The 27664-nt window shown below is 49.0% G+C and overlaps 1 protein-coding gene across 7 annotated transcripts in view; it reads left to right on the top strand.

The window, feature by feature from the left end:
- The window catches only part of CFLAR (CASP8 and FADD like apoptosis regulator), a 384910-nt gene that overhangs the window by 243244 nt on the left and 114002 nt on the right, over window positions 1-27664 (top strand). For all 7 annotated transcript variants that reach the window (XR_013608637.1, XM_078680198.1, XM_078680202.1 and 4 more), the window contains 2 exons: window positions 219-271; window positions 18227-18305. Coding sequence is in view for 6 of the 7 variants with exons in the window: in XM_078680198.1 (XP_078536324.1) it covers window positions 219-271; window positions 18227-18305 (132 nt within the window). In the remaining variant the exon portion in view is untranslated. The remainder of the gene's footprint in view (window positions 1-218; window positions 272-18226; window positions 18306-27664) is intronic.

The following is a 27664-nucleotide window of genomic DNA, read 5'->3' on the forward strand; positions in this document are numbered from 1 at the left end:
GAGAAACTACATAGTATATGAGAAAGACAAGATGTTTTTAGCAGAAAGATTGTTTTAAAGGCATCTAAGATGATGTCAGATTAGGATAGGTATATGCTTTGATTGACCTAGATAAATGACAATGTTGTGGTAGACACCGCAGACAGGTTGGTTCAGAAGCAAATGCAGGCCCATACTGAGAACTAATCAATAATGCTGTTTTCTTTTTTCACCCACAGCAGCAGAAAACATTCATGTCTCAGTTCAGGAAAGTGGAGCCTCTGTATACCAGGTAAGAGAATATAGCCCTCTCCAATGAACATTTCCACTTTTTGTAAATCAGTAATGCGTCGTATTTATGTTGAACCATGCAGACGTGAAGTAAGGGCATGCAGGATATGCAGATGCATACTAAGGAGACTAACCAGAGAATTCAGCCAGATAAGGCTCGTTTACAAAAGCTTGTAGGACTGTAAGTTGTGTGTGCTTGAGTCTGATGCTTCTGATTTTGTCTTCGTTGAGCTTTGAAAACTCAATGCAGTAATATTGAAAATGTTTGAACCTAAGAAAGTAGCTACTGAATGCAGGGTTGAGGAGACTACCAACAGTCTTACAAACAGGACTTTAATAAATACACGGTATCTCTTTGTTCCGGCAGTAACTGTTGTACGTAATTTCATAGAAAACATTGTTACTAAAAGTAAACTTCTGTTTGAACTCGTTAATATTTTTGTAGACAATAGCTTTTATTGCCTGTAACCCTCTTAGGTGAATGAGTCTCAGACCAGCATCGCATTATGTAGCGCGCTGGGAATGGAAATAATTGAATCGGCACAGTCACTTTAGTTGTACAAAAAAACCATATATTAATTAGTGTCCCCATTCTGCACAAACAAAACAATACATATAGTAGTAGTGGTATTTTTCAAGAACCAAATGTGTATACTCTATGACAGTTGACTATTTTGGGAGGTGTTTTGAAGCCCGTTATATGTTACCACCAAAAACAATTTTTGTTTCTGCAATCTTCTAGCTGATTTACTAGCCAATAACAGTGACCTTGTTATGCAGGGGGCACAGACATGTCTAGGCATGTTTCTGATATTTTCATTATCTGGTCCTTCGTGGTTTAAAGTATCAACTGATTGCCATTGCATGCTGCTACCTTTGTCTTACGAGAGCTTAAGTTTGGCTTCTACGTTTGCTTGGGACTGGTAACACTTTAGTTTTGCAGTATGAATTCATTACATATGATCATGCTTTTCATTACTACTACGTGGTGGTTGGATGAGCAATTCTCTAGAAGGTTTTGTCAGAAATAAAGGGTTTGAGGCATATGAGCTGTAGATTGCATAATTGTGCATAGATCCCCATCTGGTGTTGGGCTCGGATGTTTGCACTTTGCTTTTGTCTTGGAAGAAGACTTTGTAGTCACGAGGTAGGTGACTCCTCCTTAGGACGATAGTGCGCATGGGCATGGACTCCATCTCCAGATTGTTTTTTTCCGCCATCGGGTTAAGATGTGATTTGCTGCGCTCCGGGTCGGTGTCGTTTTCGAACCCCCTTCGATGCGCAATCCCCCTCCACTCAATGGTATTGTCTCAAACGCGTTTCCTTTTCGATGCGTATCTTCAAAATATAGAAAATCCCCGACCTCGATCTTCGACGCGAGCCGTTAGGCTTATCCGCGCTGACCACGTCAGCAGTCAATGGAATTGACTTTCATAAAATGCAACAGGTGTGGTGCTAAGTTCCCACACACGGACTTACACGAGGTTTGTAACCTGTACCTTTCCCCGGAGCACGAAGACAAGAACTGTGAGGCCTGTTCATCTCTCAGGTCGAAGAAAATCATCCATGACCGTCAGGCTCGATGTCACGAAATCTCTTGCGGAAGCAGCTCGATTCAGGACATTTTCGGAACAGATCCCAATCTCCATCCAGAACGACAAGCTGATGAAGGAGGAATCTCTGTCTCCGAAGTAGACGACTCCGACGTCGAAGACCAGGCAGTCACCCCTGCTCAGCGTTCCATGAGTACCGAAACCCCTCTCCCAACCAAAACCAAACCTAAGGCTCCGGTAACACCTTCGCCCTCAAGCTCAGGTCGACACCGGCAACACATTTCAGACGACCCGCTGTCGGGCCAGGCAATGAAACAAAAAGAAAAGCCTTCTGGCTTTGGGTCGAGCAAACCCCATTCCGGTACCGAAAAATCACCCTCGGCACCAAAAAACCAAGGAGGTGCCACACCCTTCTTCGTCGACACCAAAAACATCCTCGACGCCGAAGCCCTCGGCATAGAAACAAACCAACGACAAGCATACGGAACGGAAAAACCTTCAGAGCCAAAAATATCTTAGTCACCGAACAAAGCTTTGGAGCCAAAAAAACACTTGGAGCCACAAACTCCTACACCAAAAGCTAAGGCGTCCAAGACACCACAGAAAGCTTCAGAGACACGCGCTAAACAACATTCTAACTCTGTCTTCGTCACCGACAAAAGACATTGTACCCGCACAACAACTAACAGATTTTTCGGATCTAAAACAAAAGACTCTCTACATTGAACCAGAGACTGGCAAAGTTGTCGCCAAGCCTCCTAAAAAGAGAAAATTGGACACTTCAGTACACCCTGACATACCCATGAAGTGAAAGGAGATGGGCACTAACACTACACCCCCTCTCCCTCCTTCTCCAGCTAATCCAAATCTGCTAATTTCGTCAGTACATTCTCCACAACATACATTTTCACCTCAACCACAGGATGATGAAGATGGCTATAGTGATGTGGATGGGAATGGAGATCCAGATAAAGATGATGACGCAGATACCATTCCACACAATCCAGATCCTTGGGATGATAACAGCACAGATCCCGACCCACACAATGACACGGACCTGTATCCCTCTAGGCCATCACCACCTAATGACAATATCGGGTTTGCGCAACTCATTAACAGAGCTGCTCAGTACCACGGGCTGCAGTTACACTCTGACCATTTAAAGGTAGACTTTTTACTGGAAACATTTACACCCACATAAAAATTCACACATACCCTGCCAATGTTAAAAGGCATGTTAAGGGGGGCGTGGCCAAGATGGCGGCGGAGTAGGACGTGTTGCGAGTCCCCTCCGGCGCCCCGGCCTTGCATAGCTTTGTCCAGCGGCGGCCCCTGGAGTCTCTCTGGGCGGTGTATTGCTCCAGACCCCTCTCGGGGTGAGGTCCAGCACAGGAGCGACTTTTGAGGGTTTTCGAGCCGAGAGAGGTGGGCCCTGAGACGGCGGCGCTAACTGAGGCCTGTGCAGCGCAGCGCTCCGAGCTGGGGAATCGACTGCGGCGGGAGGCGCTCCAGTGCTGTTCGGAGGCCAGAGGCGGAAGGGGGAGCCCGAGCTTCCCTGAAGGTGCTGCAGGGAACCATCCGGTGACGAGCGGGTGTCTGCCTGGCACCAGGCCCTTGAGCCCCGGGAGGGGGCGGGGCCTACAGCCCGCGGACTACTGGAGTGGAGACGCGGCCGACGGACTAATCGAGGCCGGGGATCGAGGCCTGGTCCGGGAGGCGGTCGGCGCTGCTCTTGGGCCCCAGACTTTGCTCAGTGGCCGGACCGTTACCTGCAGTAGGGGCGATTCCGAGGAGACAGGCTCGGCCCCCGTGGTGCGGTGTTGCAGCGGACAAGCGGTGGAGCGCTGCGGGGCACTTGCCTGGCTCCGGGGGACTCTGGTTGGCCTGTCCCGGTTGCTGAGGACTGGGGAGGGGAGCACCAGTGCCGGATGCCCCCATAGGAGAGATACTGGCGCACTGCTCGGCCGGAGACCGGAGTGGTGAAGCGGTGGCTGACTCGAGAAGCAGAGCGTCCCCCGGCGGATGGTCTACCTGACGGCTGGGACCCCAGGGGCAGCGCGGGTCCGGTGGGCTGCTTACGGGGCCACGATCGGGCTTGGAGACGGATCGGGGGGAGAGCGCTGGTCGGACCTCGGGGCCAGTGGGCCTAGCTGAACTACGCCTTTGGGCAGACTTGTTATCTCTATGCCACCACGCGCCTCTCCCCTGGCGCCGCCTCCGGGGTGTTGGACCCCCCGGGGACTACAGGTCTGAGTCATCAAGTTCTTCTTGGATGTTGGAGCGTCGAAGGGTGGCTGGGGCCTTGTGCGATAACCTGGCCTGGTCTTAAACGCGGGCTCTAGCGGACTCCGCTCCACTGCGGGACGCTCTTTCACCCTCCTACAGGCGACGAACTGGGACAGCGATGGCCTCCAATTACCGCAAGGGGAAAGCTGGCAAAGAGGGGACTACTAAGAATTCTCAGGCCCCGGCCTCCCCAGGCCCGAGTGCATCTCCGGGGAGGTCTGATGATGAGGCCCCGGCTACTAAGGCCTTCATGAAGGAACTCTTCACCTCCATCAAGGACGATATATCTGAGCTCCGAACCCAGCTCACAACGGATCTCCGCGAGGTGCGGAGGGATGTCGACGGTCTTGGGGAAAGAGTGGCCACTCTGGAAGATCATGACCTCAGTATGGCCAATGATGTCCATTTGCTGCAACAGGACGTGATCCGTCTCATGGAACAGAACATTGATCTGCAGGCCCATGCTGAGGACCTGGAGAATCGTTCCCGCCGGAACAACATCCGCATTCGGGCGGTCCCATGGGATGGTGAAGCAGGAGATCTCCGGGAGTATGTGCAGGCGCTCTTTCTCCAGATTTTGGACGAGGAAGACTTGCAGGAAATCAGGATGGATCGGGTTCATAGAGTGGGGCTGCCCAGGCGGAATGGAGGTCCTCCTCCTGACATACTGGTGTGTGTCCACGATTTCCAAGTCAAGGAACGAATTCTGAGGAAGGCTCGTGACATCCCCTCCCTGCAATTCCGGGACCATCGCCCTCAGCTTTATCAGGACTTAGCAGCAACGACACTCCAGAAGAGGCGCGAGTTCCGTCCAGTCACTACCTATCTCCGGGAGCACAACATCTCCTACTCCTGGGGCCACCCCTTCCGTATTATCTTCCGATGGCAGAATAGGCTGGCACAGATTCGATCTCTTCGGGAGGCGAAAGAACTTCTGGGGATTGAGGACCAGGATCCGGCGCCCGCACGTCGCAGTCCTTCGCCTCGGAGGAGACGCCGTTCCTCGTCTTGGCACAGGGTGGGCCCGGACATGAACCGCAGAAGGCCTGACCGCACAACTAGCTTACAGGAGCGAGGGAATGCAGTGGCTTCTGTGGCCTCTGCCACGCTTACGCCGTCACAACAGAGCTCTGGGAAGGCCTGATCTTCGAGTCGCTTGCCTTGGTGCCGGAGGGGCCCGCACACTCAGGTAACGGGGCTATGAATGTACTTTCCGAGAAGACACCCCGGTCTTTGGCCTTGGGAGATCCGTTCTTGGGTCCCCATCTACGCCCCCTGAGAAATTTCATTCGGGGTATGTTTGCTTCGGGACTCATTTTGTTTGTATTTTGGGTTGTTGGGGAGTTGGGGGGGGGGGGCGGGGGGCAGGGCGGGAGGGTGGGGTAGGGGGGTGGGAGGGTGGGGGAAGGTGTTTCGGGGGGTGGGGGTGGTGACGACGAATGGATGGCTGTTCTCGTACAGGATTGTTCGCAGGCCCGCTGCTATTGGGTTTGGGCAGCGTTTGTCTTTCCATGCTGGGCCCTGAGGGCCAGTTATCGACTTGGGAGCAAGAGCGGGGAGGGGTCCGGGTGGAACCAATCTCGGGGAGAGGAGGGAGGGATGCCCGATGTGCGTGAGAATTGGAAAAGTGTGTTCAGGGGTGTTGGGGGACTTCTGGACCTAGCTACTGGGGAGCAGGGGGGCCTGATTTGTCTGCATGCCTCTTAGCGTGGGTACTTGGAATGTGAAGGGCCTTAAATCCCCGCAGAAACGCCAGAAGTTGTGGAAATACCTGCTGGATCATTATCTCGATGTCGTGGGGCTCCAGGAGACACATCTAGCCCGTAGGGATGAGCTCCGGCTCCGACACAAGCAGTATCCCCTCATATATAGGTCTTCCGCCTCTACTAAACACAGGGGGGTGGCTCTTTTATTTAGATCTTCCGTTCAATTCCAGCCCTTGGGAGTGAGTAGTGATAAAGATGGCAGGTGGTTGATGGTTAGGGGGGTGCTTCATGTACGCCTGTGTACGTTTGTAGTAGTATATGTGCCCAATGCCCAGCAAAATAACTTTCTTCAGGACCTGTTGGATAAGATGGGAAGTTTCGTGGAGGGGCCTCTAGTTGTTATGGGGGACTTTAATATGGTATGGGATCAGCCCCTAGATAGCTCCCGTGCCCAGAGGACAGAATCTGGTGTTTTCTCCGCCGCGACTAAACATAGGATGGAGGAGCTGGGACTTATAGATGGCTGGCGTGCAGTAAATACGCAGACCAGGGACTATACATTTTTCTCCCATGTACACCACACCTACTCCCGCATAGATTATGTATTTGTGAGTCAGGCCCTCAGGGGAGATGTCCGGGATTCTACGATTTTTCCGCTCTCTGTATCAGATCATGGCCTGATGATACTCCAGCTTCAGTGGTCAGTGAGGGGGGGACGGCTATCGGAAGTGGTACTTCCCGGCGGCTCTAGTACGGGATGATGCCTCATGTAAGGAATTACGGAAAGCCATTAGGGAGTTCTTGACGCTCAACTCGAGCTCGGACACCTCTGTGTTTAACACTTGGGATGCTTGTAAGGCTTCTCTGAGGGGCACTTGCATAGGACTTAATGCGGCTCTTAACCGCTTGCGTAGGGTGGAACGGGAGACTTTGGAGGTTGAGCTTGGGAGATTGGAGCGGGCCCACAAGCTGAACCCCTCTCGCGCGACACTTCGCCCACTGTCGGGAGGGGGAAGCTGAAGGTGCATTACAACAACCGTTCTGAGCTAACCCTTCTACGACTTCGTCGAGGGTCGTACGCTCAGGGGAACAAAGTGGGCCGCCATCTGGCTCGCCAGCTTCGTGAGAAGAGAGAAAGGGAATATATAGGGTGGGATCCGGGACTCGGGAGGCTCGATTCATCATCGGGACGGGGACAAGGCGGATATCTTTGGTCGATTCTACTCGACGCTTTATAAAGGTGACTCGCTCGACCCGGGAGCGCAAGAGGCTTTTTTGTCGGGCCTCCCCCTCCCACAGGTTTCTGTTGGTAGCAACGAACAACTGACGGCCCCCTTTACTAGGGAAGAGGTGCTTGAGGCGATCAAGGCCTTGAAGCCTAATAAAGCCCCTGGCCCAGACGGGTTTACGGCTTATTTCTACCAGTCGTTTGCTTCTGAGCTTGTCGATTGCCTAGTCTCGCTTTTCAATGGCATGGCTGCCGACTGGGTGACCTCTGGCACTATGGCCGAGGCTTTGATCACTGTGATCCCCAAGCAGGGGAAGGATCCCTCCAGCTGTACCTCATACCGTCCTATAGTCCTGTTGAATGTAGATGCCAAGTTGTACTCCTCTATCATCGCCCGCCGGTTGCAGGATCTGATGCCGGCCATTATACACCCGGACCAATCCGGTTTCATTAAGGGGCGGCAAACCCATGACAACTTGCGAAGGGTATTACACCTGATAGAGAAAGCCTCCAGATTCCGCATTCCAGCTGTACTGGTGGGTTTGGATGCAGAAAAGGCGTTTGATCGGGTCGACTGGGGTTTCTTGTTTCGCACCCTATCCGCCTTCGGATTTTCGCGCCAGTTCATCACGATGATTCAGGCGAATTATGACCGGCCAACCTCGAGGGTGTTGATCAACGGCCATCGGTCGGCTGGGTTCCCTCACTCTAGAGGTACGAGACAGGGGTGCACCCTTTGCCCTCTCCTCTTTGCCTTGAGTATCGAACCCCTGGCGCTGGCGATCCGGGAGAATGAACGTATCAAGGGCCTACCCTTCACGGGGGAACAGCACAAAATATCCCTCTTTGCGGACGACGTCCTGTTATCCTTAGGGGATCCCACTCAATCCCTACCACCTGTTCACGAGGAGCTCTCCAGGTTTGAAGCAGTGGCGGGCTTCCAGGTCAACTTCGACAAATCGCATATCCTGAACCTGACCTTGTCCCCTGCAGCCGTGGACCAGGTGCGCGTATTGACGACCCTGTCGTGGGCGTCCACCTCTCTGATGTACCTGGGGGTGCGCCTCACACCTACTGTGGGCTCCCTCTTTGCGGCTAACTTTCCCCCCTTGCTGGCTTCGGTGCGAAGCGATCTAGACCGGTGGAAGCCGAAATTCCTCTCGTGGCTCGGCCGGATACATGCTCTTAAAATGGCCCTCCTCCCTAAGTTTCTATATCTTTTCCAAGCCCTCCCTATACCTGTAGACACGGATTTCTTCCGCCGTCTAAGGTCGATGATGTTGAAGTTTGTTTGGCAGGGTGGCCGGTCTCGGATACCCTTTACGACACTTCGTCGGCCGAGGGGAGAGGGAGGGGTTGGGTTTCCGGACATGCTCCTGTACTATAAAGCTGCACAATTGCGGGTGATAGTGGAATGGTCCCAACAGCTCTCGGAAAAGCACTGGCTGCATATGGACCGGGCAGTGGCGGGGAGGTCGATTTGGGATTTAATTTGGAAGCCCAAAGTAGACCGACCGAAGAATGCTTACATCAGCACTCCCACTAGCACAGTCCTGAAGGTATGGGATACGGTAACTTGTGACGATCGTTGGACCACTTTTCCGTCTCCCTTCACTCCCATCCACTTCAATCCGGCCTTTCCGCCGGCCGTTCAGGAGGGACCCTATCGCCGGTGGCGAGAGGGTGGATGCCGAGCACTTACGCACTTGTTTCATGGGAACGTTCCCCTCACCTTCCACAATTGCATGCGCGATTATGGCCTCCCGACCACAGAGCGCTTTCACCATGCCCAGCTCCTTCACTGGGCGACCTCGGCGGGAGTCCGCGAGGCAGCTACTCGCCCGCTTTCCTCCTTCGAGTCCTTCCTGCTTCGCACGTCTGCGATGCGGGGGCAGTCTCCTTCTTGTATGGACTGCTTCTGCACACTACGGTCGCCCCGCGCCCTCGATATATGGAGCGATGGGAGGTTCTTCTGGATCGGGATATCTCTGATACAGAATGGAAGCACCTCTGGAAGGATATAGCGGCGCACAACCATTCCGTGAGTCTTAGGGAAGCCCATTTGAAAACCATGTATGACTGGTATCTGTATCCGTCCAGACTCCATCGCATCTTCCCTACGTCTTCGGATAGATGCTGGAGGGGGTGTGGCCTACTGGGCGACTTCCACCATATTTGGTGGGATTGCCCAATCATTCGCCCCTTCTGGACGGAGATACTCTCCCACATCAAGGAGATATTGGGATACCCGATCTCGGGCTCAGTGGCTCATGTACTACTGGGTCTCCGAGATCCAATGTTGGAACATCAGACCAAGGCAGAAAAGCATATTCAATGGCTCTGCTTAGGGGCGGCTAAGCTCACGTTAGCGGCGGCATGGAAGAAGCCACATGCCCCTGCTGTATCACTGTGGCACTCGAGGCTATGGGGCCTTTTGAGCATGGAGAGAATGTCGGACATCTTTTTGGGAGACTTTAAGAATTTCCTCTTTCGATGGGGACCTCTAGTCCGCTTTTTGTCATCTGGATTACCGTCTGCGGTATGCCCGCCCACACTGCGTGCACTACACTTGTTTCAAGTATGAAAGGATTGTATGACTTCCCACCTTGATATGGTGTGAGAGTATCTATGTTGTCACCACTGGGGGAGGGCGGGGGTGGAGGGGGAACTAGTTGGGGTTTTGTTTTTGTCCATTGTTGCGACTTTGCTTAGCCTGGGGACTCAGGACTTCTATGGCATCAGGCACCCTTCTTCTACCGATATCGGACAGTCTATTGCGAACATTTGAGAAGGCTCTAGCATCAAGACTGAACCTTATTTGATGGAGCCTCTATTGTTATGGGTTGCTCACTGCCTTTATTTTCACTTCGTATTATATTCCCCTGTGTGGGATTTGTGGCGGGGTTGTCGCCTATTTCTTTTTCTTTGTCCCCTTTCTTCCCTACCTACTAACCTTTGAACAAATACAATAAAAACATGTTTTTCAAAAAAAAAAGGCATGTTAAAACATGCACCAGAGGTTTTTAAGGACCTCGTCAGAGCCAGGATTCTTAACACCAGAATAGACAAAAAATACAAGGCATTAAAGACATTAAAGGTCAGTACCCTTGAGATTCTCTTGTAGTGTCCAATGCACGCAAGAGAGCAAATTCACAAAGCACAGACAACACCCCTTCTCCTGATATGGAATCCAAACTTATAGATGCATCTGGAAAACGCATCGCATCACAAGCTGCACATCATTGGCGGATTGCCAATGCCCAAGCTCTGTTGGCCAGATAGGACAGAGCTTACCATGATGAGCTTGAAGAGCTAATACAACATCTCCCAAACCAATTTAAAGACAAAGCTAATGACCATATACAGGAGGGAAAATTGATAACAAATACGGCCATCAAATGTGCGCTTGATGCAGCCTATACTGCCTCTTGTGCTCTGAATACAATTGTTTTGTTAAGCAGGCACGCTTGGCTCTGAATCTCCGGATTCAAACAGGAAGTGTGGTCCGCTATTCTTAATCAGCCCTTTGACAAGGAGCATCTTTTTGGGCCCACAGTATATACATTGTTAGAGAAGATCAAAAAGGATATGGAGACTGCCAAGGCCATGGGGGCCTTGCAAACCCCTAGAGGTTCATTTTGTCTCTCCTTTTACAGGGCTGGTTCCAAACCTATTGGCCCGAAGCATCCCTCTTCTTCCTATAAGAGCCCCAATCAGAATAATTCCTCCAGAGGATACTTTTGTGGAGGCTACAGAGGCAACAATGGTAAGGAAAGAGGTCACGGTAACAATACCTGCAACTCCCCTACCACCAAGCAGTGACTTCCCTTCACTTCCCCCGATCACCCCAATCCTGTCGGGGGACGCTTCTCACAGTTCCCACCTGTATAGAATTCGATCACAACAGACAAGTGGGTAAGACAGATTATCCAGTATGGTTATTGCATGGAACTCACCTCTATACCCCCAAATATCCCTCCCAGACAACGCCCAATGTCTTCAGAACATCTGACTCTTCTCAGACAAGAGGTTCTCTCTTTCTTACAAAAACATGCAATAGAACCAGTCCCCTTGCCTCATCAAGGCACAGGGGTTTACTCCCTATACTTTCTAATCCCAAAAAAGGACGTGTCTCTCAGGCCAATAATGGACCTCAGACCGTTAAACCTCTTCATTCAGTCACAACAGGTGCTCCCACTACTACAACAAGGCGACTTTCTCTCCACTCTAGATCTAAAAGATGCCTACTTTCATATTCCCATTCACCCCGCTCACAGGAAATATCTCAGGTTTGTGGTGGACGGTCAACACTATCAAATCAAAGTCCTTCCGTTCGGAGTGACGACAGCACCCAGAGTCTTCACCAAGTGCCTCGCAGTAGTGGCAGCTCACTTACGAAGACAACACAGACACGTGTTCCCTTATCTGGACGACTGGCTCATAAAAGCCAAGTCACACAGCCGCTGTGTGCAACACACACACAAAACAATCCAGCTGCTTCACAACTTGGGATTCACTGAGAATTTCACCAAATCCCCCCTCCAACCGTCCAACACTCAACAATACTTAGGTGCTACAATAGACACTTCAAAAGCTTTAGCATACCCCAACCCTCTCAGGATAAGCCGTATGCAAGCTCTAATATCCAAATTTCAGCCTCAACACTCATAACCAGCTCGAGTGTTCATGCAGTTGATCAGAATGATGGCCTCTTGCATTCTCATCGTTTCTTATGCAAGACTCCAGATGTGTCCCGTACAGGAGTGTTTGGCACGTCAGTGGAACCAGGCTCAAGGTCAGCTAAAAGATCTGGTGTTGGTGGACAGCTGCACACATTGCTCTCTGCAGTGGTGGAATACACAAAACCTTTCCAAAGGGCGGCCTTCCTCGACCCGGTTCCACAGATAGTGCTGACTGCAGACGCATCGCTCACCTGCTGGGGAGCTCATCTTCAGAACCATACCATCCAGGGTATATGGACCCCTTGGCAAAAACACCACCACATAAATTACCTGGAGCTACTGGCAATTTTTCTGGCACTAAAATCCTTTCAGCTCCATCTGATAGGCAAAGCTGTCCTAGTCCGTACAGACAACACAACAGCAATGTACTACATACAGAAACAAGGGGGGACACACTCTCTACAGCTTTCACAACTAGCTCAAAGCATATGGCGGTGGGCCATTCCGCAAAACATATATCTCCTTGCAGAACACCTCCCAGGAGTACACAATCAAATTGCAGATCTGCTCAGTCGTCAAACACAGCAGATCCACAAATGGGAACTTCATCCTCAAGTTCTTCCATTCTTTCACATGTGGGGCCAGATAGAAATAGAGCTGTTCGCCACACATCAAAACATAAAATGCCCAAGCTTCGCGTCCAGTTATCCACGCCCATTGTCCAAAGGCAATGCGTTATGGATGAACTGGTCAGCCAAATTTGCTTACGCTTTTCCGCCTCTCCCACTAATTCCGTTAGTGGTTCGGAAGCTCAAACAGCATTCCCTCACAATGATCCTTGTTGCTCCAACATGGGCCCGACAACCATGGTTCACAACCCTCTTGGAACTATCAGTAGTTCCTCATCAAAAACTGCGCCTCTCACCCAAGCTTCTCACTTGGAACCATGGAGAGATAAGGCATCCAGATCCCAATCAACTCAATCATGCGATCTGGCTCCTGAAGTCTTAGAGTTTGGTTATCTCAATCTCCCACCAGACTGCATGAACATCATTAAAGAAGCTAAACGTCCTACCAGCAGACATGTTACACCGCAAAGTGGAAACAATTTGTAATTTACTGTACAAATAACAAAATCAATCCACTAGATGCTTCTATTCAAAACATTGTTATCTCCTACACCTACAACAATGTAACCTTGCATATACATCCATAAGACTACATCTCGCTGCAGTAGCAGCTTATCTCCGAAACAGACAACATTTGTCTTTGTTTAGAGTACCCGCTATTAAAGCATTTATGGAAGGACTTAAAATAATAATTCCACCTAGAGGTCCACCCTCTCCAGTATGGAATTTAAATATTGTTCTTACTGGACTCATGGGTCCCCCTTTTGACCCTCTGCACAAATGTGAACTACAGTTCCTCACTTGGAAAGCAGTCCTCTAAGTCGCTATCACATCTCTCAGAAGAGTTCGTGAACTCTAGGCATTAACCATACAAGAACCTTTTTACAAATCCATCATAACAAAGTGGTTCATAGGCCTAACCCAAATTTTTTACCTAAAGTCGTTTCTGCCTTCCATCTTAACCAGTCTGTTGAACTCCCAGTTTTTTTCCCACAACCAGACTCCGTGGCAGAACGGGCTCTTCACATGTTAGATGTTAATAGAGCAATACTTTACTACATTGAAGGGACAAAACCCTTTAGGACAACTAAACAACTCTTTGTGGCTTTCTCCTCACCTCATAAGGGCAATCCCATTTCCAAAGCGGGTATTGCAAGGTGGATTGTTAAATGCATCCAAATATGCTATCTTAAGGCCAAACGCACACTAACCATTCCCACTAGAGCTCATTCCACACGCAAACTAGGGGCTTCTACGGTATTCTTAGGGAACATTCCCCTAGATGATATCTGCAAAGCAGCAACTTGGTCTACACCACACACTTCACAAACCACTTGTGTAGATGTGCAAGCCAGGCTGTATTAAGAACACTTTTTCAAACCACTGCAACAGATACAGGTAGCCACCAATAAGGAGGTAACTGCTGTATAGTCTATGCACAAGTATACGATCTACAGCTCATATGCCTCAAACGGAAAATGCTACTTACCAGTATGCATCTGTTCTTGGCATGTAGAGCTGTAGATTCGTATACGCCCACCCGCCTCCCCGGATACCTCTATCTATTCCAGTACTATCTTACTTCGATACATTACACATGGACATATTTTCTATTTCTTACTAACTCCATCATAACCCTCCATGGAAAACAATCTAGAGATGGAATCGATGCCCATGCACACTATTGTCCTAAGGAGGAGGCACCTACCTCGTGACTACAAAGACTTCTTTCAAAACAAATGCAAAAATCCGAGCCCAATACTAGATGGCGATCTAAGCACAAGTATACAAAACTACAGCTCTACATGCCAAGAACAGATGTATACTGGTAGGAAGCTTTTTCCTTATCCCGCAGTGCATCAAATCCATGGCATGTTCCTGTGACATTTTGCATGATCTTAATCATAACCACATATTGTACTTGATTGGGCATTATCTTCAGATTATTTTGCATCCACAATAGTATAAACAACATTGCTATATCTGTACAGAATCAGGAGAATCCTTGTTTTCTATACTCAAATAAAGGTGCCTGCACTGCATTTGTTAACAGGTTTTTGGGGGGCTGCTCAGACTACTCATAGAATTGGGTAGGAAGATGAATGTCAAAGGTATCCAAATTAGTGTTTGGCTTTATCACTATGATCTAAAGTTTCTGCACGTTGGACACACCACTTGTCTTCCTGCTCAACACCGAGGCAAACAGCATTATGTCAAAGGATTAAACCAAAAACACTCCAGTGACCAGCTGAGGCCATGTGACCAGAAGTGCAAAGCAGGAATTGGGGCAGTCAGTCATTATGTCTGAATTCTTTGATATACGACAGGAGAACTTTCAGTGAAATGATGTAATTTACATTAAGCGATAAGCAGGGTCTCCAGCACTCAGGCGGTTAAATACCAGCCTGCCAAAGAAGTGCATCATATTTGACAGTGGAATTCAAAAGCACCTACTGATCATTCTGATTAGGAGTTATCAAGGTAGAAAGCAAAGTTGCACTTGACATCTTTAGTCTAGAAGAAAAAAAAGTCATCTACCACCGCTTCAGCCATAAGAGCTTATAGAGATCAAGCAGAGAGCAAATTGGAAATATTTTAAGTCAAAACTGATTTTGACCTGCAGACCACCTGGAGCCACCAAACAGGTTTTGAATGATGTTTATTTTGCAAATCCAAGATCACTGTGGGATGTACACTCTAGAACCTTATTATGGTGATGTGTACTTAGCCAGGTGAACATATGGTGGCTTTTCATGCTTCCATTCAAAGCACAGTTCAGGATTATGATGTTGCACTGCCTACAGAGAAATAGTGTAGTCAAAATATTAAAATGTTAACATTGTGTGTTTTTGCAAAGGCTTCAGTGTTTTCCCAGATTCAGCAAAGCATGTATGCTTTGACTGTGAACTCACTGAGGTCAATAACACCCAGACTAGTGAAAAAATAGACATGTCCCTCCCGATATCCTAAATGTGTTTGGGCAGCTCAGTGCCGGTTCTGCCAGTGTCCTTCCATCTAGGAACATACCAGGAAACCTCTGTTTGCAGTATGTGCCTCTCTGGATAGGGATGGTAAAGGGGTAGATGCTCTGATAGAGACTGATGGATAAATAAACAATGCATTTTTACCACAGATAAAAGGTAGTCGCAGCTACATATGAGGTCATTAACTATGCCGATGACACGCAGTTGATTTTCTCCCTTGAGGGAGATCAATCAATATCAACAGTAGAGTTTTATGATTGCCTGCATGATACGGCCTCTTGGCTGAAGGAGAACTCGCTGCAATTTAATGCAGACAAGACCGAGATACTCTACTGTCCGAGGGACAGAATTCCCGCTGCCTTACCTTGTAACTATTGGCCAGCCACCACCGCGACCATGGTTCAACCGGTAAAGAAGGTGCGTAATCTTGGCATCTTGTTTGACCCTAAACTTATTCTTGAATTGCAGGTCAGGAAAACGGTGACCTGTTGTTTGGCCATTATTAGGTCCTTGCGGAAGATTCTTCATCTGCTTCCATTTCACGCTCAGGCCTTGATAGTTCGTAGCACCATTCTCAGCAGGCTCAGCAGGCTTGACTATTGTAACGCATTGTTTCTTGAGTCACCTAAATTTTTGCTTTGGCCTTGGGGTGGCCTAGAAGATTTACCTCCTCAGTGGCCATGGCGGAACTACACTGGCTTCCTTTTGCACAGAGAGTCCAGTTCAAGTCTCTCTGTATAGTGTTTGCTCTACATAGGGTGGGTCCTGTGTCTATGCAGCGAAAGTTCAAGTGGTATGTGCCGGCGAGATGTCTCCGCTCCTCTGCGGCTAAACTGGTGGCAATGCCGAGATTTAGGAAAGTCAGGGCAGGTGGGCGAACCTTTGGGTATGCTGCTGCCAAGCTTTGGAACTAACTCCCCCTGGAATTAAGACAACTTAGTGATTTATGTGCCTTTAGAAGAAGACTCAAAACATGGCTGTTTCCTAAAACTTAGTCGGTTGTCTGGTCCCTGTTCATTTTCTTGCCCCTCCTTGTGTTGAGTTGACAGCGCCAGGATGCCTTTTTGGTGGTAGTGCGCTTTATAAGTTGAATAAATAATAAATAAGGTCACATTAGTCTCTAATGACGAACTTCTCAACTCACTGATTGTGACATGCAGTACAACAGATCTCCAGTTTTACTTTGGCCATATGAAGACATATGTAGTATAAATGCCATTTGGTCAGGAAGTCACTGTTGCACAAGCAGGTAAAACATTGTACCAAGCTTTCACAAAGCCAATAGGTCTCACCTTGTTGATCCTTTGACTTTGCCAATATTTATTGCCGATGCTTTACAGCAATTTTGAAGAATGAAAATTAAAAAGGCACAATGATGCAGCCACTGCTGCATCACTCGGCTGTGAGTAAATAGATAAGTAAAAGTAAGTCACTCCTTTATTTGATTTTGATTAAAAATCATAAAAGTACACATAAACAGCAGATGCATCATGAAAACCTTAAAGTATAAAGAAAAACCTTAAGCGGCTCAATATAAAGTTTTACATCTGTATATACTGGTTGCAGGACATAGCCAATTACAAAGCAATTCTGTTACAGTATGTAATTAAGCCCTATTTAAAACTGTCTGCGTTGACTAATACCGACTAATACATCATGAAGTGTACTACCCAGCAGCAGTTCAAGCATTCAGTTTCCAAAACTCAATTACTACAGGCCAGTTTTCTGCTGGTCATGATACAGAGTGCAGACGTATAGTCTGCTGCATATAAGTCAACTGAATAGCATAGCTTTACTGTGTATAGCCTTTGGAGGAACTCCGGGGCAGCCCGGCACTGCCTTATCTTGGTCTGCTTCAAGAGTGGTAAGATGTATACAGACCTCAACGCAGAATAGTATATGCAAAAGAGGATAAAGTGCTTGGTGCTCTGTACAGACAATCACTTATAGGCTGTAAGAGTAACAGAAACGATGCTGTGTATTAGGTACGCCACCAAGAAATGGGCAGTGTTAAGGCATTATCTGACCAACAGGTACCCTTGCTGCATATTTTTCACCCATAAAAGATACGGCTCAATACCAAGACAGGTTCTGATTTGAGCGTGAGCTACAGCCATGGACAGACCAGAGTTTTTTTGCCTTCCTTTTCTCTGCACATTTTGCTAGGAAGGCTTTCAACAGATGTTTTCGGAAGCTGGGCCCGAAGATGGTAGGGTGCAGGAACAACTCATCTGGAGCTAGCCAGTTACAGGTCTTAGATCTATATGACAGCCAAAGTATTTTAGATCTCTCTTCCAGTGCCCATTCAGGAGCCAGGCAAATAGCCAGCCAAACAGTTCTTTTTGAAATGCTGAATGGTCTAGTAGAAAATGGCAGCTGCCACGCGTTCACAATAATAAAATAACATGGATACACATTTTGAATGGACTATGTATGAGGTAAAACAGTGGGGAGTAGTGGGGGAAGGAAAAATGCCCTGTAAATAATGAGACCTTCACATTTTGGTATTGAAAGCTCCAAAATCTGCATGTTCTGCACCATTTTTTGGGTATATGTTCATAATTGGTGCTATAAATTCCACGTCCTGCAGTATAGAATGCAGTTTAGAATGTTATCGGATTAAGTAAATATCATATTTTTCTTGTGGCCTGAGTGTTGTAAATTGCAGTACATTTCCCTATTTCATTCCCACCCACATTTTCTCCCTTTTTCACTTTTTTGGTCTTTCTCACTCTTTTTTCTTTGCTTCTGTTCTTTCTATCAATGTTACTCCATTTGCTCCCCCCAACAAGATAGTTGGAGTCAATAGGGATGGAAAAACAGAGCATTTGTGATGTTGAGGAAGACTGACAGAAGAAAAAATAATGTGAGATGCTTATGTTTTTTAGGGTCTCAATGAGTGTTACTCGATGCAGAGCCGCCCGTTGGGGATCTGTCTGATTATTGACTGCATTGGCAATGATGCAGGTAAGTCTTGCCAGGACATAATCTAATTAACTATTGGGAACAGTGCCTATTTTGCCGAGACACCCATCTATCACAGAAATGGGACATAGGTAATAAGGTCATGCTGTAATTCATGTGATATAAAACCCTTTTAATGAGTAAGTTATACTTGATTGTAAGTAAGTTATAATTTAACTATATACTTAACATTTTATATGTAGGTGCCACTTACATGGATCGTATCATATGTGGTAATTGTAAGCAGAGGGTATAATAGGAATAGTTTCTTGTTGCTGTTAGGCGAGTAACTTTTCCCCGCTCTTGTATCTGGGCTTCTTATGTTATTAAAATGAAGACACTAACTAGCAAGGAACAAAGCAATGCAAGAGATAAATACAGATTGGGCTGATCAGACAATGGATTAAAATGTTCTTAAGGCTACATGAAAACATCAATGTATACTTGTGAGTTTTCACCCAGAAAGGGGTGCTCTAGACTCCAGTGAGGGAACAGGCCAATTGCATTACTCTGAGGTACCCTAAGAGAGTGAACAACCTACATAATTCTTGAACATCTTTGAGATTTGTCTCTCTTAGGTTAAGTCAGGAGTAATGTGGCACTGCATTAGGCAATGAGAAACCACAGGAAAACCTGTTGGTACCAAGTACTGTTCAATGGGTTCACGATTCCTGAACCCTCATGATAAACAAAAATACACATAAAGATTTCTCTAATTTTGTTCGGAATGTTTATATGTGATATAGTTCAGCAAATAATGAAGCATATTACCAACATATGCCTATAGAACATTCATAGTTAATACATATTATGGAATACAACTAGGATGACATCATATTAATTGACAACATTAACTCTTAATGCATTCTTGCTTGTGTATATACAAATAAGTTATTCTTTCATGGTTGGTTTGGTGCCGATGCAATTCGGGACGGTAGGGTCCCTTCTTCAGGGGCAAACCTACAACAAAATAAAATGCTATATGAAGAAAATACATTGATATTAAAGTGGTATCTATACATCCAACTTCATCATGACAATTACTGTGGTTAAAAGGAAGTGTCACACACCTGTTTGGAACTTATGTGATAATTTAAGTACACCCAAGTAGGGTGTATTGTGCTTGAAAGAAAAAGCAAAAGCTGTTAAAATGGTGTGGTCTCTAGCTTCCACCTCAGTCAAACCATTGAGCTCCCAGTGTTCTTTCCACTTCCAGAATCAGTAGCAAAATAAACTGTCCACACAGATGTCAAAAGAACGCTCCTGTATTACATTGACAGAACCAAATGCTCCCTCAAGGCACCACAATTTTTTGTCTTCTACTCCAGACCACACAAGGGAGTGCACTGTCTAAAGCAGATATTGCACTCTGGCTGTTCAAATGTATACAGACATGTTATGCTAAAGCCAAGTAACCATGTACCCACACTCCCGAAAGCCTTGTTGCAGATGTTCTTAACTTTCAACTTAATCTTTCCTACCCCATGTCCTCTTTTCTGTATCTTCATGTTCCATCAACCTCCTCACCTTCGTGCATAAAAAACAATGGAGCCGATGCCCATGCGCATTACCAGTAATAGGCGGGGAGAGAGTACCTTGTGACCTTGTGAACCCAACGACTTGAAATGCATCCTACTGAACACCCGCTCGGTCCACAGACATGCAACCGAACTCTGGGACCTAATCGACACTGCGTCACCTGACATCGCCTTCCTTACTGAAACATGGATGAATGCATCCTCTGCCCCCGACATCGCCATAGCCATACCGGACACTTACAAGATCATTCGAAAAGACTGCACCGATCAAACTGGAGGAGGCATCGCCATCGTCCATAGAAACACCATCAAAATTACAACCAGCTCTGACGACAATCTTGCAACCGCCGAACACCTCCACTTTCAGATCCACACCGACCCCAGGACCACACTTAGAGGAACCCTCATTTACAGGCCCTCAGGCACCCGATCTCAATTCAGCGACGACATCACTGACTTCGTCAGCTCGCACGCCCTCGCCTCAGAGAACTACATTCTTCTAGGAGACCTCAACTACCACCTTGACAACATTCTCGACAACAACACCACCACCCTTCTGGACAACCTGTCCAATCTCGGACTCAAACAACTCGTTGACACCCCCACTCACACAGCCGGACACACGCTCAACCCTATATTCACCTCCAGCAAGCACATCTCCTTCGATCACACTACAGCTCTCCACTGGACGGATCACAGCTGTGTTCACTTCAGCTACAAAACAACCCTGACCCACAACCGTCCACAACCCATTCCCCGAAGAAAATGGAACAAAATCACCACTGACCAACTCCTCACATCACTCAGCCAAAATACTCCCACCAACAACGGACCCAGACCAAGCGGCCCCCAACCTCAGGCAATGGATTACCCACAGTGCAGACGAACTAGCACCCCTGAAAAAACACCAGTTGAAATCATCCAGCAAAAAGGCTCCCTGGTTCAATGATGACCTTAAAAAATCCAAGAAGACATGCCGCACCCTGGAGAAGAATTGGAGAAAAGAACCAACCTCAGACAACATGACCTCCCTCAAGACAGCCACCCGCAAACACCACCAACTGATTCGATCCGCCAAGAAATCAGCATTTAAGGACCGTCTCGACAACAATTCTCATAACAGCAAGGAACTCTTCAATATCGTCAAAGAATTCACCAACCCTCCCGCAGCATCCAACGACATCACTAACTCCCAAGACCTCTGCGATGCGTTATCCTCCTTCTACAACAAAATTGCCGACATCCACAACAGCTTCAAGAATACTCCCAATGAACAACTCACCCCACCCCCTTCAGATCCCACCCTTCCAACTAACTACCTTAACTCCTGGAACCCAGTCACCATTGAAGACACCATTCGCCTCATGAACTCAATCCACTCTGGCTCACCTTCTGACCCCTGTCCCCACTACATCTTCAACAAAGCCGACTCCATCATCGCCCCCCAACTCCGTGACGTCATCAACTGCTCCTTCAACTCCGCCACCTTTCCAGAAATATGGAAACACGCCGAACTCAGCGCCCTTCTGAAAAAACCAACAGCAGACCCCTCAGAACTGAAAAACTACCGACCCATTTCCCTCCTCCCTTTCCCGGCCAAAGTCATCGAGAAAGCCGTCAATAGCCAACTGGCAGCCTTCCTTGAATCCAACAACTCCCTGGATCCCTCACAGAACGGCTTTCGAGCCAAACACAGCACCGAAACCGCCCTCATTGCGGCGACCGACGACATCCGAGCACTCCTGGACAACGGTGAAACAGTGGCCCTCATTCTACTCGACCTCTCCGCCGCCTTCGACACTGTCTGTCATAACACCCTCTTACAACGCCTCAACAACATCGGCATTCAAGGTAAAGCCTTGGACTGGATCATCTCGTTCCTAGCCGGGAGAACCCAGAGAGTCCGACTCCCCCCTTTCTACTCAGAGCCCACCAAAGTCATCTGCGGCGTACCTCAAGGCTCCTCACTCAGCCCCACCCTCTTCAACGTCTACATGAGTCCCCTCGCCTCCATCGCACGTCAACACAACCTCAACATCATCTCCTACGCCGACGACACCCAGCTAATCCTTTCCCTCACCAAAGACCCCAACACCGCCAAAAACAACCTTCACGAAGGTATGAAAGAAGTAGCCGAATGGATGAAACAGAGCCGCTTAAAACTCAACTCAGACAAAACGGAGGTGCTCATTCTAGGATCCTCCCCCTCAGCTTGGGACGACTCCTGGTGGCCTTCCGCTTTGGGATCAGCGCCCACACCCACAGACCATGCACGTAACCTTGGCTTCATTCTAGACTCCTCTCTCTCAATGTCCAGACAAGTCAACGCCGTATCGTCGTCCTGCTTCAACGTCCTTCGCATTCTCAAAAAGATCTTCCGCTGGATCCCCCTCGAAACAAGAAAAACTGTCACCCATGCACTGGTCACGAGTCGACTGGACTATGGCAACACACTCTACGCCGGAATTACAACAACATTGCAGAAAAAGCTCCAGCGCATCCAAAACGCATCAGCGAGACTCATATTAGACATCCCGCGCCAAGAGCACATCACCGGTCACTTAAAAAACCTCCACTGGCTTCCCGTCAACAAAAGAATTACTTTCCGCCTTCTTACTCACGCACACAAAGCCCTTTATAATCTAGGACCCGAATGCCTCAACACCCGACTGTCCTTCTACTATCCCACCCGCCAACTAAGATCATCCAATCAAGCCCTCGCCGCAGTCCCGCGCATCCGAAAAACCACCATGGGTGGCAGATCCTTCTCCTTCCTGGCTGCCAAGACCTGGAACTCACTCCCCACCCACCTCCGCCTTACTCAGAATCACATCTCCTTCAGAAAAGAACTGAAAACATGGCTATTCGACAAACAATGAACCCCTCCCTCTAGCGCCTTGAGACCCTCTGGGTGAGTAGTGCGCTTTATAAATGCCTGAACTTGAACTTGAACTTGAACTCAAAAAGATTTCTTTAAAGAAAAACAACTTTTTTTAACACTCTTTATTGGCATTTTACATATGATAACAGTATCAAGTACATTTGGAAAGATTCAGAATGAATTCAACAATATTGCAATAATGTCAACGTCTTTTTCTCATTAACTTTTTTGCCACCCGCCCTTTGTGTATGAGTGTCTAATAACTGTGCACATGACTTTGATTCCATTAACCATCTATCAGAAGTGCCACACTATAATCCATCTATCCCATTTCCAGATCTGGGGCTTGTTGAGAATCTCTCATGACCTCTACCCCTCCCCCTAGGGTTCCTTCTAATCTGCAATCATTGCGGACCATGCTCGTGCATCCTCTTCAAGTCTATCATCTCTGCTTGTGTGTTTCATCCGGACCAGTACAGCTGTTGCCCACTCTTTCAAATCTCTCATCAACCTACTTAAAGGAGGTGGAGTCGGGCTAAGCCACAAGATAGCTACTCTCCTCTTTGCAATCACCAACTCCAGGCGCACAAACTTTCTACTCCGTTTTTTCATTTTTCGGGGTGGGTAGTAGATGCAAGTGAACAGATCGGATCGTCCTCGGGTCGGACCATCCGGTCGCTTTTTGGATAATATTCAACACTCCCTCCCAAAAAGCACTCCGCTTTCTGCACTCCCATACCATATGCACAAAGCATGCTGTTGCCTCTCCACATCTAGGGCAATCGTCCGATCTCTCTGGGTATATTTTACGTAGTCTATATCGGGTTAGACATACTTGGTGCACTATATTATATTGGATTAACTTAAAACGGACATTGGGGCACACCTCCCGAACTCCTCTGTGTATTTTCGCCCAGTCCCGTTCTAGTATGGGTTCCTTTGATTCCTCCTCCCACTTTGCCTGGATCGGGAGGGCACTGACCGGACTATTGTCTCGGGGGGTGGGGCCCCTATAAATATGGGGGATCAAACGCCGGCCACCTGCCATTGATATTATGGTTGCATGGAGGCTCCTCCGGGAAGGAAGTCCAGATCCCCTTACCTTCTGGCGATATCTTATTATATATTGTAGGAATTGACCTGCTCCCAGCTCGAAAGCGGTCACAGCCTCCTCTTATTTTTTTTTTTACTTATTTTTAATGGGTTTTTTTTTCAAACAAACCATACATGTTCGTCATTGGCACCGATAATGGAAAGAAAAAAAACCAGCATGAGTTATTACAGATCACAGTTCCATAGAGCATCGAGTAGCACGAGTAATCAGCATTACAGAGGAAGTATCTACACATGAAGCAAGAGGCATTTCGTTAAAAATTGCATGGCATTACACAAGTGCGTCAGCCTGGGGTCCTGTGCCCGCCACCGTTCCTCCGTTACCTCAATAATCAGTCATTAGTACATGGTGCCACAACCCGACCATCCCCGTCCCCCCCAGTTCATTCAGCCAACTCTGTATTTAATGCGCACGACATGGTGTATCAACACCCCGCCTCTCAAAGTGACCCATCTTTCATATTGATATGTGTGCGTGAGGCATCTCGCTCTGTGGCCGCCCTATTACTGTGCTGTGGAACCTGTCCGCGTGTTTGTTAGTAAGTAACCCTGCAGGGGGGCCCAAATGTCCTTAGGTCTCGAAGCTTGAGGTAGCAATTCTGCATATGTAGAGTGTTGCTTTTTGACAATACACCAGACTTTGAACTTGGGCGCTCTTCCCCTGCCCCATCGGCATGCCACCCTTCTCTTTGCCATTAGTAGTGCAAGGGCCACATATCTGCGATGCACCGCGTGTGTCGGTTTCGTATACCCTAATAGAGCTAGTAGTGGCGTTGGTTCAATATGTTTTTTCCACCATCAGACTCAAGGCATCACAAACCTGTCTCCAGTAGTCACCTACTCCCGGGCACTCCCAGGCCAGATGCAGGAAATCCGCACCCGGGGCTCTGCATCTGTCACATCTATCGTTCTCCCTCAGCTTATGCATTCGTGCCGAAGTGTAATACCTCCTGTGTAGGAATTTGTAGTGAACTATACGGAGCCTACTGCTAGCTGAAACCTGTTCTGTCTGTAATGAGCAGTATTCCCATTGTTCGTCTGTCAGGTCGAGGCCCAGCTCTGAATTCCAGCGTTTTCTAGCTGGTACGGGCGGTTCCTCTCTCTGCGTGTGAACTGTGCGGTATATCAATGATACTAATCGCTTGGCCGTCGCGGGTCACAGCCTCCTCTTGGGTTATAAAGTTGCTATTAGTATACAAGTCTCCCATTGTAAGCTATCACCCGTCCTTACATCACTGAATGGACATGGACTCTGCTATCTGCTTAAATGGCCTGACAGCCCACAATGGCATGTCAGGGGAGTAAGGTGCCCTCCGAATCACCCCTTAACTGCATCCTCCCAGACTTTCGCCACATATCTAATCCGGTAAGGATAATCGTTCGGGATGGCAGACCCCATCATGAATAGCTCAGGTTGAGTACTACTGTTGTAGGTGCCTGCCAAAAGGGCCTTCTCCCAGTTACTACCCTCTTCCAGCCAGTGGACCACATGTTGCAGTTGGGCCGCTATGTAATATAGACTTATACAGGGAAGATCCACCCCCCGTCTACCCACTTCCGCTAGAGGGTATCCAGTTTAACTCATTTCCATTTAATCCCTCATAACCAGTCCACCAGTAAACTATCTAATGTCGGGAGCGTGGCTTTGGAGCCGAACATGGCTGACGCCTCTCCTTAGAGCTCCGCAAGTTCGCTTCTCCTCAGGGCCAGTATCTTGCTTAATCCTTGACCCCAGCTGCTGCTACTGTGGGACACTCACCGCAGAGCACGCCGGGACCCTGGTGATGGAGTTTGGTGGCGGTGGAGGGCTAGGAAAGCCTGGACCTGCGCTCGATCAGCGGCGGCCTCACACGAGGCTGAGAGCTGAGGGGGCTGTGCCGCGGTTGCCATATGCCACAACTGTTTGGAGAGACTTCTGCGGCGGCCCTGTCTCATGTGGCCCCCGGGGGGGTGTTTGCCCCCGACCGGACCCTGTGGAGAAGCTGTTGGTGTGCGGACTGGGCGGACGGTCTGCAACTCCGCAGCGGCCCCATTGTAGGGGCCCATACCCCAACCTTCCTGAGCATCAGTGCCTGCGGGGAAAACGGTCCAGGCCTGGTGGGGCTCCAGATGGGGCCCTGAGCTCTGAGGCGGCCGCATTGCCTGGACTGCCCTGAACGCCACCTGGCACCGATCGTCCTGCCCTGGGGCTGCAGATCCCGCTACTGCTGGAGCGACCACATGGGGGTGGGCCGAGAGACCTGGATCAGTGGCGGTCACTGTCTGCTCTCGGCCTGGGTCGACTGCGCCGATGCGACCGCCTCTCTGCTGAGGTGTTGGGGCCGCCTGTGGCCCTGGGGCCTTGCTGGTGAGGGGCCCGACCTGAGACTGGTTTCTGCTGTGTGGCACCCATTTGCTGACCCCGCTCCCCGCTTCACAGGTGAGAGGGGTGCAACGTGAGGCCTGTGGACTCGGGGCTGCCCAGCTGGCGGCGTGCGTGTGTGGCCAAACTGTATCATCTGCGGTCAACCCTCTCCCCAGGGTGGAAACCTCTCTGCGGCGCCTGGGCTGCTGTGGAGGCGGGCCCTTCCCGGATCACCTGGGACATCAGAGGGCTTGTCCCGTGCACCCTCCAGGGGCTTCTGTGGGTGCGAATGCTGGAGGTGCCAGGGCAGTACCCTGAGATTGGACCCGGGGTGGAGTGACTCTCACCACTAATAGCCGCCCGCCATTCTCCAGCAGCCACCCCCTTCATCTTTACCCTCTGTGAAGGCCGACCCGGTGCAGGCTCCTTCGGTCTGCTCCCCCAGCCGCAATGGGCAAGGACAAGCATGGTGCGGCGGCTCCCAAACAGAACACCATGGACCACTACACCACCGCCAAACCGGGGAAGGAAGTTGCGGAGGGCCTGTTCGGTGACGCAGCTGGCAGCGATCAACCAGTCGTGGACCGCTCTCGAAGCCCAGGTCAGGGCCGTTGGCTCCAAGGTGACGTTTCTCCACCACGATCTTCAGAAGGCGGTAAACCGAATCACTGAAGCGGAGACAAGGGTCTCTACGGTGGAAGACACTGTATCCACCCTCCAGAAGAAAGTGAACACGCTTGCCATGGTCTCACAGGAGCTGGCGTTGCGGGTTGAAGACGCGGAGGGCTGGGCCCGCCTCAACAATATCCACCTGGTGGGGTTTCCGGAGTGTTACAAGGGTACGTCAATGGATTACTTCCTTTCGGGTTGGCTTAAGGTGCTGTTGCCACCCGAGGCCATGTCTTGATGCTTTGTGATCGAGAGGGCCTACCGCGCTCTGACCAAGAAGCCACGGCCTGGGGAGCATCCAAGGCCGGTGATCGCCTGGCTCCTCACGATGCTGATCGGGATGCCATCCTACAGTATGCCCGGCTTCATAAAAACTAAAATATTACTTTTGAGTCTCAGCCATCATGGTCTTCCCTGACTATACCAGGCTGGTCTAGCAGCAGCACCAGTCCTTCGTGGTGGCCAAGCAACAGCTCCGAGAGTTGAACTTATCCTGCGCGCTGATGTGTCCCGTCCCCCCGCCCCCAACCCCCCGGATGAAAGTGATCTACAATGCCAAGACATTCTTCTTTCACACCCCAGAGGAGGTCTTCGCGTGGACTGATGAGAAACGTATCCTCAAGCCTCACTCGCCGCTCATAAGGACTCGGACTCCTCCCAGGGCTCACACCGGAGCAGTCGGCAAGATAGAGACACGGCTATGAGGCGCCATAGATCCCGCTCCAAATTGCCGAGCCCAGTGCCAGGCGGGCACTGCGGACTGAGGTAGCTTTGGACTTATGGACATATCTTATCCCGTTCTTCAATGGATGGGCAA

The sequence above is a fragment of the Lissotriton helveticus genome, chromosome 3_1 (assembly GCF_964261635.1).
Source record: "Lissotriton helveticus chromosome 3_1, aLisHel1.1, whole genome shotgun sequence".
Taxonomy (NCBI): Eukaryota; Metazoa; Chordata; class Amphibia; order Caudata; family Salamandridae; genus Lissotriton; species Lissotriton helveticus.